The sequence below is a fragment of the Humulus lupulus genome, chromosome X (assembly GCF_963169125.1).
Source record: "Humulus lupulus chromosome X, drHumLupu1.1, whole genome shotgun sequence".
NCBI lineage: Eukaryota > Viridiplantae > Streptophyta > Magnoliopsida > Rosales > Cannabaceae > Humulus > Humulus lupulus.
In genome coordinates, this window is record NC_084802.1 from 228425540 (window position 1) to 228438531 (window position 12992).

Sequence of the window (12992 nt, forward strand, 5' to 3'; positions counted from 1 at the left end):
TGGACAAGTCAAAGCAGTCAATAAAACGCTTAAGGATACTCTGAAGAAAAGACTTGAAGTAGCTAAGGGGGCATGGCCAGAGCAATTGCCTGAACTCCTTTGGTTGTATAGAACTTCCTACCGAACAGCAACAGGCCATACCCTATTTTCCTTGGCTTATGGGTACGAGGCTATGTTGCCTGTTGAATTAGATCTGCCGTCACATCGCAGAATAACGTACGATCAAGGCTCTAATAGCCAACTATTAATGGAATCCCTGGATTTAATCTATCAGAAGCATGAACTAGCCCAACTCCGAGTAGCTGCTTACTAGCAAAAAGTCGTCTGAAATTACAATTCTAAAGTGCGTGAAAGGAAATTCAATGTCAGTGATCTAGTACTTCGAAGAGTTTTCCTAAACACCTGCGACCAGGCTGCTGGAGTACTCAAACCTAATTGGGAAGGACCATACCAGATTGAAGAAGTCCTCCATCAAGGCACCTATAAACTTGCTCGCTTAAATGGAGATCTCATTCCTCGCTATTGGAATGGAGAACACCTGCGCAAGTACTACCAATAAACAATTCTTCTTAAATAATTGGCCTGTATTACTTTTACTTTTTACAAGTTGTGAAAAAGGCTTGGTCATTTTATGTGACTAATCACTTATAAATGTAAGATCTTATTGATCACTCGTACAGACACGTTTTGTCCATTTATTATGAGAAATATAAGGGACTGTGCGCAGCCAGTCATTCTTGCCAATTATCGTATTTATTACAAGTATTTGCTCATTACGTGTGTTGTTTTGCTGTATTATCGTTTTAATTCCTTTGCTCCAAGCAGTAATGTTCGAACAGGTTATGGTCAAGGCAAGTGACCATGGACCGAAAGCTCCTTAATCACTTGGGGGGCATATAAGGCATCTAGTAAGCAAAGCATATCAAAAGGTATGTAAACACATGAGCAAAATAAGTGAAAGCATGCTAAGGTACTTAGAGTATTTTTTAAAATTTTGTATTTTGTTAAACCAAACCAAAGTACTATGCTAGGTTCGGTCATGCGAACAGATGTTATGATAAAATGCAAATATTATAATATCTAGAGGAATTCCTTTACACCGCGAGCAGTCGCTGCTCGGATGTAATTGTTTGTTAAAAGTAAAAGCTGCCCATGCAGCAATAAAATTTTATAATTAAAACAGTAATTGTCTTTACATCACGGCCAGCAGGTCGTGTAGCCAAAAGATAGAAAGAAAAAAGGAAAAAAGACTACGAGGCTGGAGGGTCTTGAGGAGCATCCTGGTCGATAGCAGCGCCAACTTCATTGTCATCACCATCTATCCCCGTTGCCAGGGAAATCTCTCAGGAAGCAGGAATTCTAACCATTTCTTCTTCCTCCAGGCGAATGGCGCACTGGGACATTAGAGTCCGTCTCAAGCGCTTAGACAGGTAGCTGAAGTTGGCCTTCCGGTTGTGCTTCCAAAACTCATAGAAGCAAAGGTGGGTGGCTTCCTTGTACTTCTCCAAGTTTTTGGCTTTAGTTTCCTCAAGCTCCTTCACGCGCCTTTCAAGCTCCTCCGTCTCCTGCCTGCTCGCAATCAGATCGAGCTCAAGCTTTTTAGATTGTTGGTAATTGAGTTTGGCGCTTTCCCTTAATTTTTCTTTATCTTCTTTGGCTTTCTTCAGGGCGTCTCGACTTTCCAACAGCTCCTCGGTCAGCGTGCCTTGTTGCTCGAGCAGTTCATCATTTAGCTTGGTCAGCTCCGCATTTTTCTCGAGCAGTTCACCGTTCTACTTGGCTAGCTCAGTGTTCTTCTCGAGCAGGTCAGCATTTTTCCCCTCAAGCGCTTTCATGGCCTCAGCGAGCCTGGTGTCAAAGTTTTTGGTCTGGGACACCATTGCACCCGCACAGTGCTAGCCAGTAGTCATGGTTAGCAATCCCTACAACCAGATGAAAAGAATAAGGCGATGGCAGAAAATCAAAAGTAAATTACTTAGCAACAAAAAGCAACTTACACTGATTATCTCATTCAGCCTTCGATTTAGTATTTGGGAAATCTCCATGGAGATGGTGCCATCGATGGCCTCTTGACTTCGTTTGTGTTTGGAGAGCTTGTATATTCTCTCCCTGGCTGAACTGACCATGATGCTGGACAGGGAGCCTTCGGGCTGAGTGCGGTGTGTCTGGTTAGAAGGCACCGGAGGAGTGGGATGCTGATCGACCAGTGCTGGAGCAGTGGAATGCTGGTTAGCCGGCGGCGTTGAGGCCGACTAGTCGAGTGGAGATGGAGGTGGCGTGTTTTCCTTCGAAGGAACAGCTTCTGAAGGACCCTCGATCCGGGCCTTTTTTGAGGCGGTTTTGATGCTCTCTCCCCGAGTCCTCTTGGTGTCTTTCTTCCTACTCAAGGAAGCAGCAGCGGCCTTGTAATGTTTGAATACGTCTTCAGACGACATATCTGCACAAAAGGAAACAATACGAGCAGTGAGACAAGATATATAGATGGAACTAAAAAAGAAAGTAAGGAGATTATAAGTAAAGTACCTGTGCAACAACTACTGGTCTCTACATTACTTACTGAACTACTTACTGCCTGGAAGAAATATGAATTTAAGTTTGGAGTATACTTAAAGTTGTCGTCCCCATCAAATAAGTGATAGGGAAAACTATCTAAGAATGAGAAAAAGTATCGTTCTCATACGAAGACTCGTCGATGGGGGCAGAGGGTTCGGTAGCTATCTTTTTTCCCTTTCTCAGTGGAGCTGGGGGAGCAGCAGCTCTCGGGGTGCAGAAGGGTTCCTTGATTGTCACTCCAGTCGTCCTCCTCCTTTGAGGTTGCGACACATCTAGGTGCTGCTCGGGAATCTCCTCGCTGATGGCACTCCCCGCTGTTGACTCCCTCACATCCTGGTGAGGTGCCAAAAGCCCAACCAGCCTCAGGATAGCCTCTGTGACCATATGTTTGACGCTCTTCTCTACGTCAGTCATGCTGGCCAAGAGTGCTGATCGGACTTCCATGTCAGGAGTGGGAGCCGGTCGCAGCCATGGGCCTGAAAGGCACTAAAAATCTAAGGAAAATGCAGGAAGAATTAAAGAAAAATAAACGATCAGGGGAGTTAAAATAGTACCTCCTTAGGTGAAGGCCAGATTGTTGGCAACCATGTCCGTAGTGAGAAAGCACTCCAGATGGTACTTCCCCACATTGGATATAAAGGTTGTATCACTCAGGAAAGTGCGGGATGTTTCCTGGTGACAAAAGTCGAAGAATCCCGTGTTTTCTTGATTGGGGTTGGATTTTAGGTCGAACAGATAGGTGACCTCGTGTGGTGTGAGGACAGGCCATTTCTTATGGCGATAAAGGATATAGAATGCAGAGAGCATTCTATACCCGTTTAGGGTTATTTGGAAAACAGCGACCCCAAAGTAGTTGGCCACTCCTTGGAAAAAAGGATGGAAAGGCAGGATCGCTTCTGCCTCAATGTGATATCTCGACCAGGCGCTATAGGAGCCTCCAGGCAGATTCGCCCGTTGATCTCTGGTAAGTTGGACTAGGGTCACCCCAGGAAGTCTGTATTTTTTAATGTAATTGGAAATCATCCTAACCGTTACTCGGCTAGGAGGGGCAACATACCATTCAACATCTGGTTGAATGGCATTTCAAAGTTGGGCTTGAGTTTGGATAGTAGGGTCGGGGGTGTTTTCTTCCTGACCACTGGTCGAAGGAGTTTCAGCCCGAGGAGCAGGCTAATTTAAAGGGGAAGCGAATGGTTTCCTTTTCTGGGCTTTGGATTTTACTCGACCCATATTTTGAGGTGGGGTTGATGGAGTGTTTGGGGTGACGCGAGAAAAGGGAATTTCTGGTATCAACAACGATGATTACTCCTCGTCTTCAAGTAATTGGGCCATCAATTCGTCATCGATAGGCCTCTCACCTCCCCACGGATCTTGCATGAAAAGATGTGAATAGAAAAGGGGGAGATGAGAATTTAAGGCCTAAAACCTTGTGTTTAAAAGTTGGAATAACGCTGCTCGTTTATAAAAGCTAAGCTTTTATACGACCAGCAGCATTCTGATAAAAACACTGTATTTCAAGTGAATAGTTTGGAAAATAGATTAAAAAACATAAGTGAAATTTTTTCCAAGAAAAACTCTTCGACTCTGAAAGGGCGGGAAAAATCCAATTTTTCAGCTAGCTTAAAAATCGAATTTTTACTTCGATTTTACGCCCTAAATCTACAATCTTAACTTCCAAACTGACTCCTATCACCTATAAAACATTATTTCACTACCCTATCAAATATCGATCAATATACCCACTTACCCCAAAACAACTTCAACCAAGAACATTCAAAAGCTTAGAGATAAAATAGATATAAGAAGGTTTTGCATGGCATCCCAAATGACAGAAAGATTCGGGGAACTTACTTGGATGAAAGTTAGAGTATGAACATGAACGTTTTGAAGGTCTGAGCGAAAGTTCCTTAGGTTAGCGATGAAAGCTTCTGGGTTATCTGAGCTCTGAAGGTCGAAGTTCCTTAAAGATCTTGAAGAAGAGAAGGCGAGTGAAAGGTAAAAAGTAAAAATGTGATTTTGGGGTATTATTTATAGTGATCATGGCGCCGTAAAAGAGGTAATCATGGAATTACTTCTTTCAAAGTATGATTGGAAGATATTTAAAAATTTAATTAATTTTTCTTAAAATCCAAATAAATTTTGAGAATTTAATGAAACAACCAAAATATAATATTAATTTCAATTTATTAATAAAAAATAAATTAAAAAAATTTCGGTTACCTTTCTTAAATCTAAAAAAAAAATCATGTTAATGGAAAGTAAGATTGGTAGCTTATCCATCTCACCAAGTGACCACTATTTATCTGCCCTATGTTTTTATCATGTAACATATTTCAACCACTGTTATTAATTGTACCTATAATATTTTTTTTTTTAAAACACAACAACTTCATTGATGTCTTTAATTCTCTCTATTTTATTTGAACACACAAGTTGTTTCTATATATTTTATAGATCTTCTCCATTTATAGTCTCTACATATCTCATCTTTTGCTTATAGTTATAACAGAAAGTAACCATTCTAGTCCCGGATTATGGCTCCTCCCGAAGTTCTAGGTGATCCATACTACAAAATAGTAACAGGTCATATTGATAACACCATCAGACTAGGTGAAGGTACCTTGTTACCTTGCACACACACATATAATGTATTGTTCAGTGGCTACAAACTAGTAAATTTTGTCCAATATGTCGATTTGAGATAGTTTAAAAAAAATCATTTTTATATTTGTTACACAAATTTCAGCATGTATTAAATCCTATTATATACTAATAATCCAAATTTTATTAACAACTTTTAACTATAATTTCGAAAATGTGGGAACATTTGAATTTCAATATTCATAGAACAAAACATCGCATGTTTAATTAGAAAGACTTATTCATTTGAAAGATGCATATTCATCTTCCCAATAAAATAATAAAAATAAATATAATAGTTATATATTTATAAATGAATTAATCCACATTTATTCTATCAACACAACTTTATCTACAATTATTAAATGATAGGTTCACATTAAAAGGCAATGGTTAATAGAACCTATACATATTTTCGAAATACCCTATTTTAATGCAAAAAAAAATTTCCAATAATATTTTGAAATTTATAATGGATGTAAAATGTTCACTTCTCATATTAATTTATGATATTCTCTATTTTTTTATTAATTTTTAAGTATTATTATCTAAATCCTATTATCATTATCATGTTTAAATATAATATAATATAATACTTTCAAATTTTCAACCACCCCACTAATGATATTAAATGCACATCTTCATATTCAAATACTCTAACCAACTATCTATATCCTAGCATTAAATAAAAAAAATATTAATATTGTACAATTGTGGTTATCTAAACCCTAATTTCAAAAATTGTAATGAAAATTTTAAAAATTTTAAAAATTATATTATTATACATTAATTAGGGTTTACACTAATTACTATTTTGAACAATTAATTATTGAATATATATTAAATGCACATCTTCATATTCAAAGACTCTAACCAACTATCTATATCCTAGCATTAAATAAAAAAAATTAATATTGCACAATTGTGGTTATCTAAACCCTAATTTCGAAAATTATAATGAAAATTACGAAATATTATTGGATTTATACATATTTTCAAATTTTCAAAATTATATTAAATGTTATTATAATTTCAAAATTTGTAAGTATCAACTTTTCAACCCCCCACTAATTACATTAATTAATGCTATTATAATTTTGAAATTTATAAGCATCAACTTTTCAACCACCCCACTAATAATATTAAATGCTATTATAATTTCTAAAAATTTAAGTGTAGTTCTATTGGTTAAACATTCTGGTGATTCTTAATTACAAAGCAAATATTCATAGAACCTACACATATTTTCGAAATTACCTGTTATTATGCCAAAAATTATATATAATTATTAAAATTACAACTTTTCAACTTCACATCAAAACACAATGGTTTCAAAAATGATTTAGTATTTTTAAAAAAAAAATTATAACAATTATATTATTATACATTAATTAGGGTTTACACTAATTACTATTTTGAACAATTAATTATTGAATATATGTTAAATATTCAATGCACATCTTCATATTCAAAGACTCTAACCAACTATCTATATCCTAGCATTAAATAAAAAAAATTAATATTGCACAATTGTGGTTATGTAAACCCTCATTTCGAAAATTATAATGAAAATTTTGAAATATTATTAGATTTATACATATTTTCAAAATTATATTAAATGCTATTATAATTTCGAAATTTATAAGTATCAACTTTTCAACCACCCCACTAATTATATTAATTAATGCTATTATAATTTCGAAATTTATAAGCATCAATTTTTCAACCACCCCACTAATTATATTAAATGCTATTAAATTTCTAAAAATTTAAGTGTAGTTCTATTGGTTAAACATTCTGGTGATTCTTAATTACAAAGCAAAAGTTCATAGAACCTACACATATTTTCGAAATTACCTATTATAATGCCAACAATTATATATAATTATTAAAATTACAACTTTTCAACTTCCCATCAAAACACAATGGTTTCAAAAAAGATTTAGTATTTTTTTAAAATTATAACAATTATATTACTATACATTAATTAGGGTTTACACTAATTACTATTTTGAATAATTAATTATTGAATATATGTTAAATATTAAATGCACATCTTCATATTCAATGACTCTAACCAACTATCTATATCCTAGTATTAAATAAAAAAAATTAATATTGCACAATTCTGGTTATCTAAACCCTAATTTCGAAAATTATAATGAAAATTTCGAAATATTATTGGATTTATACATGTTTTCAAAATTGCAAAATTATATTAAATGCTATTATAATTTCGAAATTATTAAGTAATAACTTGTCAACCACCCCACTAATTATATTAATTAATGTTATTATAATTTAAAACTTTTTAAGCATTAACTTTTCAATCAACACACTATTTATATTAATTAATGCGATTTTAATAATATAATCAGTTTAAATATAAAAAAATATTGAATAATGCTACACACTATTCGAAAAAAATGAGAAGGAATAGGCAGGAGAAATGACTAGTTACGAAAATGGTCTGGAAGCTGAACAAAAAGATACAAAATCCTTATCTTCTGAACATGAAGTAGACCTTGCTGGGGGAACATGTTTGGAAGAGACAAATGATGAAGATGTACCAGAAGACAATGTTGAATGTGACATTAACGAAGAATGGACTGAACCTGATATTGCGCAATGGAGAAGCTTGCTTCAATATTTGGATTTTGACAAAGAACCAGAACATATACAGTTTTCGGACTTCGAAGGGAAGGAGTTTGTAAGTATTGAACAAGCAGAATCTTTTTATTTTTTGTATGTGAAAATGATGGGGTTTAGTGTTAGAAAAAAACTGAAGAGGGAGGACAAAGAATGTATTTTACACATTAGAAGTTGGGTGTGTTCAAACGAAGTTATTAGAGAACAAAAATATTGTAATCTTGATAATAGGTGTAAAGAAGCTTGTGCTCTAACAAGAACGGGTTGTAATGCAAAGTTTAGAATAAATTTAATTAGGGAAACTAATCGTTGGATTACTAAGTGTTTTAATAACCACCACAACCATAAGTTTGCCTTCTTCCATGAAAAACCATTTCTTAGATCTAATAGAATATTTAGGGACGAGATGAGGGAACAAGTTATGTCAATGAAGAGAGCCGGAATTAAGACATCCCAAATTTGGAATTACATGGTAGAAGTTCATGATGGTTGGGAAAATGTGGGATGTATCAAAGATGACTTGTACAAGGGAATTTGTAAAAAATATTCAACTTGGGATGATTGTGACACGTCCACAGCAATGGGTTATCTCGAAGCAAAAAAAGGGCCGGACAACATGTTTTTCTACAAGTATGATGTAGATAAAGAAAATAGATTGACAAATTTATTCAGGTCTGACGGGACTTCCCAGGTTGATTGCCAATTATTTGGTGATTGTTTGGCTTTCGATTCTACTTACAAAATCAATAGGTATTTTTAATTTTTTTTACCTTATATCGATTTCTTAGTAAAATTTCAAATATCATATTAATTTTTTGTTCAACAGGTACGGAAAGCCATTAGTAATACTACTTGGGTCTAATAATCATGACAAAACGTGTGTGTTTGGAGCTGCACTTCTTGATAATGAGACTTCGACCACATATGATTGGGTATTGGAAACATTTTTAGAGTGCATGGGTCGTAAGATGCCTTCAACAGTTTTGACGGACGGTTGCCAAGCAATGAACAAAGCACAAGATAATATTATGCCCGGTGTTCCACATCATATTAGCTCGTGGCACATACTCAAAAATGCAATGCACCATGTACACAATATAGCATTCCATCAAGAATTGAAATTTTTTATTTTCAGGTAATACATTAAATGGTGTTTTATCTTATTCTCTCAATTATAATATGAAAACATTTATATTTTTCTTTTTTTTTCTTCAAAAATATAGGTATTGCAAGGAGGAAGAATGGGAGGATAATTGGAAAGTGACTGTGAATAAATATAGATTGACAGGAAATGCATGGGTGGAAGCACAATATCGCATAAGAAAGCAGTGGGCATATACTTTTCTTCGTGGTATTTATTTTGGTGGAGCTACTGCTACCGGTAGATGTGAATCTATGAATGCATTCTTGAAAAGAGATTTGCAAAATGAAATACCGTTGTGGATGTTTATACGACACTTTGACCATGCTTTATCTATGTTACATTACAACGAGATGAAAGAACACTACAAAACTAATTTGACTGAACCAGTTTTGAACCAGACAACTATGCCGTGTGTAGAGGATGGAATTTCTTCAATTTTCACAAGGGAAATTTTTACAAGGATAAGAAAGGAGATATTGCATGGCGATAATTATATTGTCCTGAAGGATGATAAGACACCAGATTACACTCTTTGTTTGGTCCAAAAATATATTGGTTCTGGATTAAAGTGCAAAGTTTTAATCTCCAACGATGGGGATGATGTGCGATGTGATTGCTATTCTCTTGAGATAAAAGGAATTCCATGTAGACATATTTTTCTTTCACTGAAGAATTTTGAGAAAAGAAGTTTGCCAATTTGTTTGGTAAATAGATGTTGGCTAAAAGATGCTAAAGAAGTTCAACTGTTGACTCAAGGTAATGAAAGAAAGTGTCCTCATCCTGAAGTTATTGAAAATTCTAGGTACGGTGGTGTAACCACACAAACTACTATCACGTCGTACCTTGCTACAAGATCGCGAGAAGCATTTCAAAAGGCTCTGAAAGTTATATCAGAGTTGAATGCAGAATTGGAAAAAATGCCACCAGATGAAGAGTTAAAAAATCCTCAAAATGATGGAGTATTTCCTAATAATATTATGGACTCTCAGATTAAAAAAACAAAAGGCAGACCAACTACAGCCAGTTTGTCGAAATCATTCTCTGGAGGTGCAAAGAAGAGAAAACAAAAAAAATCGCTATTACATTGCAAGTATTGTGGTGAGGTTGGACATGATTCAAGGAATTGCCCTATGCAGCCAAAGTCAACTACCAAGAAAAATGGTCATTCGAATAAGAAGAAGAAAAAAATCAATCCATGATTAGTGATGTCTTTTGCATAATTGTTTATAAACACTTTTTATATTGTAGTTTTAATTTCAACTACAAAAAATTAGGGCTAATTGTTGTTTTTTTTTAAAAAAAAAAACTATATTTTAAATATGGTATTGAGATTTGGGAAAGTTAATTCATTTTCATAATTAAGGTTTAAAGTCATTATATCTTATTTATATATTATATCATTAATTTCGGCTACAAAATTATACGGCTAATTTTTTTTTTTTCAAATATTATAAATATGGTATTGAGGGTTGGAAAAGTTAATTCATTTGCATAATTAGGGTTTAAAGTCATTATATTTTTTTATAATTAATTTCGGCTACAAAAAAATAGGGCTAATTATTTTTTTTTCAAATATTATAAATATGGTATTGAGAATTGGAAAAGTTAATTCATTTGCATAATTAACATTTAAAGTCATTATATTTTTTTATAATTAATTTCGGCTACAAAGAAATAGGGCTAATTATTATTTTTTTTATATAAAAAAGTAGTTTAAATATAGTTTTGAGAATTGTGAAAATTTAATTAATTTGCATAATTAGGGTCTACACTAATAATTAGTTTAAACAATTAAATATTGAATATATGTTAAATATTAAATGCACATCTTCATATTCAAAGACAATAACTAACTATATAAATCCTAATTTCAAAAATTATAATTAGATATGTAAAATTTATACATATCTAAACCCTAATTTCGGCTATGCCAATTGTGGTTTACAATTAATATTGAAATTTTTGAAGAATAAAAAAAAAAAAAATTGCACATCTTAAATATGGTATTGAGAAGTGGGAATTGTTAATGCACCTCTTCAAATTGAAAGATTCAAAGACTATCTATATCTTAGTGTGGATGCTCAAATTCCACCAAGGGGAAATATGGAGGTCGACCCTCATTAGCCTCAGACAGTTCAAGCAACCCGATATTTTTCCCTCAACCCATGTCTCATAGGAGATCCGAGGAGTCACGCGAGGCTCCTCCGCGTGCCTCGCGCGAAGCCCCCGCCTCGCTCCATGGTGCGCCCACGGGAGCCCCGCCTCGCTCCGTGGCACACCCACGCGAGTCCGCCGCCTCGCTCCACGGTGCGCCCACGCGAGCCCCGCCTCACTCCGCAGCACGCCCACACGAGGCCCCTGCCTCGCTCCACGGTGCGCCCACGCGAGCCCCGCCCCGCTCCGCGGCACGCCCACGCGAGCCCCGCCTCGCTCCGCGGCACGCCCACGCGAGGTCCCCGCCTCGCTCCACGGTGTGCCCACGCGAGCCCCGCCTCGCTCTGCGGAACGCCCACGTGAGGTCCCCGCCACGCTCCACGGTGCGCCCATGCGACCCCCGCCTCGCTCCGCGGCGCGCCCACGCGAAGGCCCCGCCTCGCTCCACGGCACACCCACGCGAGGCGCCCGTCTCGCTCGACAGCACGCCAACAGGTCAGCCGCGCCAGGGGGACGTGAGGTTGACACCATGCCCTCGTCACGCCCGCGCACCCGCCGCGCCAAGGGCTCACGAGGCCAGCGCCTCGCCCGAGTACAAGCAGCACCAGGGGCTCATGAGAGACACCCCCACCGTATGAAGGGGAATGACCAAGTATGATTCAGAAAGGTCATGCTAGTGTAATCTTGTACAGGGTACGACTTTTAGGACCCCGTACGCCTGACCATAGACCTCATGTTAGATAAGCGGTTGGAGCACTACGAGAGAGGACATGGCCTGCATGCTCCCAACCAGATGCCAGAGCCGACACCACTACCACCTGCACCACTCCTCTAACATTCGTACGGTCAAGTAGTGGAGACATCCTCCTGGCACCTGTCCCAGTATTGGTTACAAGACCACTACCTCTGAAACCATTCTCCTGACAGTGTACTTATGTACTACCTGGTCCCCTGGACCATAGTGTATCTAGGGCCATTAGAGCCCACTATAAAAGGAACCACACTTCCACATGGGAAGGGGTTGGAAAATTTACTGTAGCAAGTGCACCATAGTGAATGAAAACTAATTTCACCATTGTTCCTCTGCAATTGTTGTTGGTGTTGATACTTAGATTCCTTAAGCTTTTCTTTTGATAATCTTTACTTTGCCATTTTTCTAACTTAACTTAGTTGACGAGTTCTCACCATCAACAGTTTGGCGCCATCTGTGGGAACCTAAGTACCAAGCTACTGTTCTACCATTACTTCCAGCAAGAAGAAATGTCGAGACGTTCAAAGCGACTCAGGGAGCCACGAGAGGTGGAGGTCCACCTTAACGAAGTCTAGCTGAAGGCCTCCATGATGGATCCTCCTCCACCCAGAGATGTGGAGCCCCCAAGGGACCCTGAGGTTCACGAGGGTCGTAAAGAGGCCTCGTCACCGGCCGTCCCGCCCGGAGGGAGTCCTCCAAGGGCACCACCGGGAAATGCCAATGAATTCCCGCTCCCTAAACTGCCACAAGTACCGAACTCCGACCGGCAGGACCCGGGCCCCTCAACGCGTAGACATGATAAGCATCCCCGGGTCCATTCCGTGAGCTCGAGTTCTAAATCTCAGTTCTATGAAGAAGAAATACGTGAGCTGCATCGTAAGAAAAAAAGGTTGAAGACCACCCTAGAGAATATGCAAGAGGTACTGAATGGCCTATTGCAAGGTAAGTCGAGCGTGACCTTGCCCAAGAGAAAAGAGAAAGGTCGGGAAGGGGCAGAGACCACCGTACCAGTAGACGATGGGAGGACTCGACACTCCACCAGTAACACCCCCCTAACAAAGCAACGCGAACATCCTCAACCACCGAAGCAGGCCCAGAAAC

The 12992-nt window shown here is 37.4% G+C and overlaps 1 protein-coding gene across 1 annotated transcript; it reads left to right on the plus strand.

The window, feature by feature from the left end:
• The first annotated feature begins 7642 nt into the window (after window positions 1–7642).
• Window positions 7643–10185, plus strand: LOC133806835 (protein FAR1-RELATED SEQUENCE 5-like). Its single transcript, XM_062244922.1, has 3 exons — window positions 7643–8592; window positions 8669–8977; window positions 9066–10185. Exons 1-3 carry the CDS (start codon window positions 7643–7645, stop codon window positions 10183–10185), a joined length of 2379 nt encoding a protein of 792 aa, XP_062100906.1.
• The last annotated feature ends 2807 nt before the right edge of the window (window positions 10186–12992 follow it).

What these genes read in the sequence shown, in the direction of transcription:
- LOC133806835 (XM_062244922.1), top strand. Translation starts at nt 7,643, where the DNA reads ATGACTAGTTACGAAAATGGTCTGGAAGCTGAACAAAAAGATACAAAA. An exon ending in TCTACTTACAAAATCAATAG is followed by an intron (nt 8,593 to 8,668) that starts GTATTTTTAATT and finishes TTTGTTCAACAG; the next exon opens with GTACGGAAAGCCATTAGTAA. An exon ending in TTGAAATTTTTTATTTTCAG is followed by an intron (nt 8,978 to 9,065) that starts GTAATACATTAA and finishes TCAAAAATATAG; the next exon opens with GTATTGCAAGGAGGAAGAAT.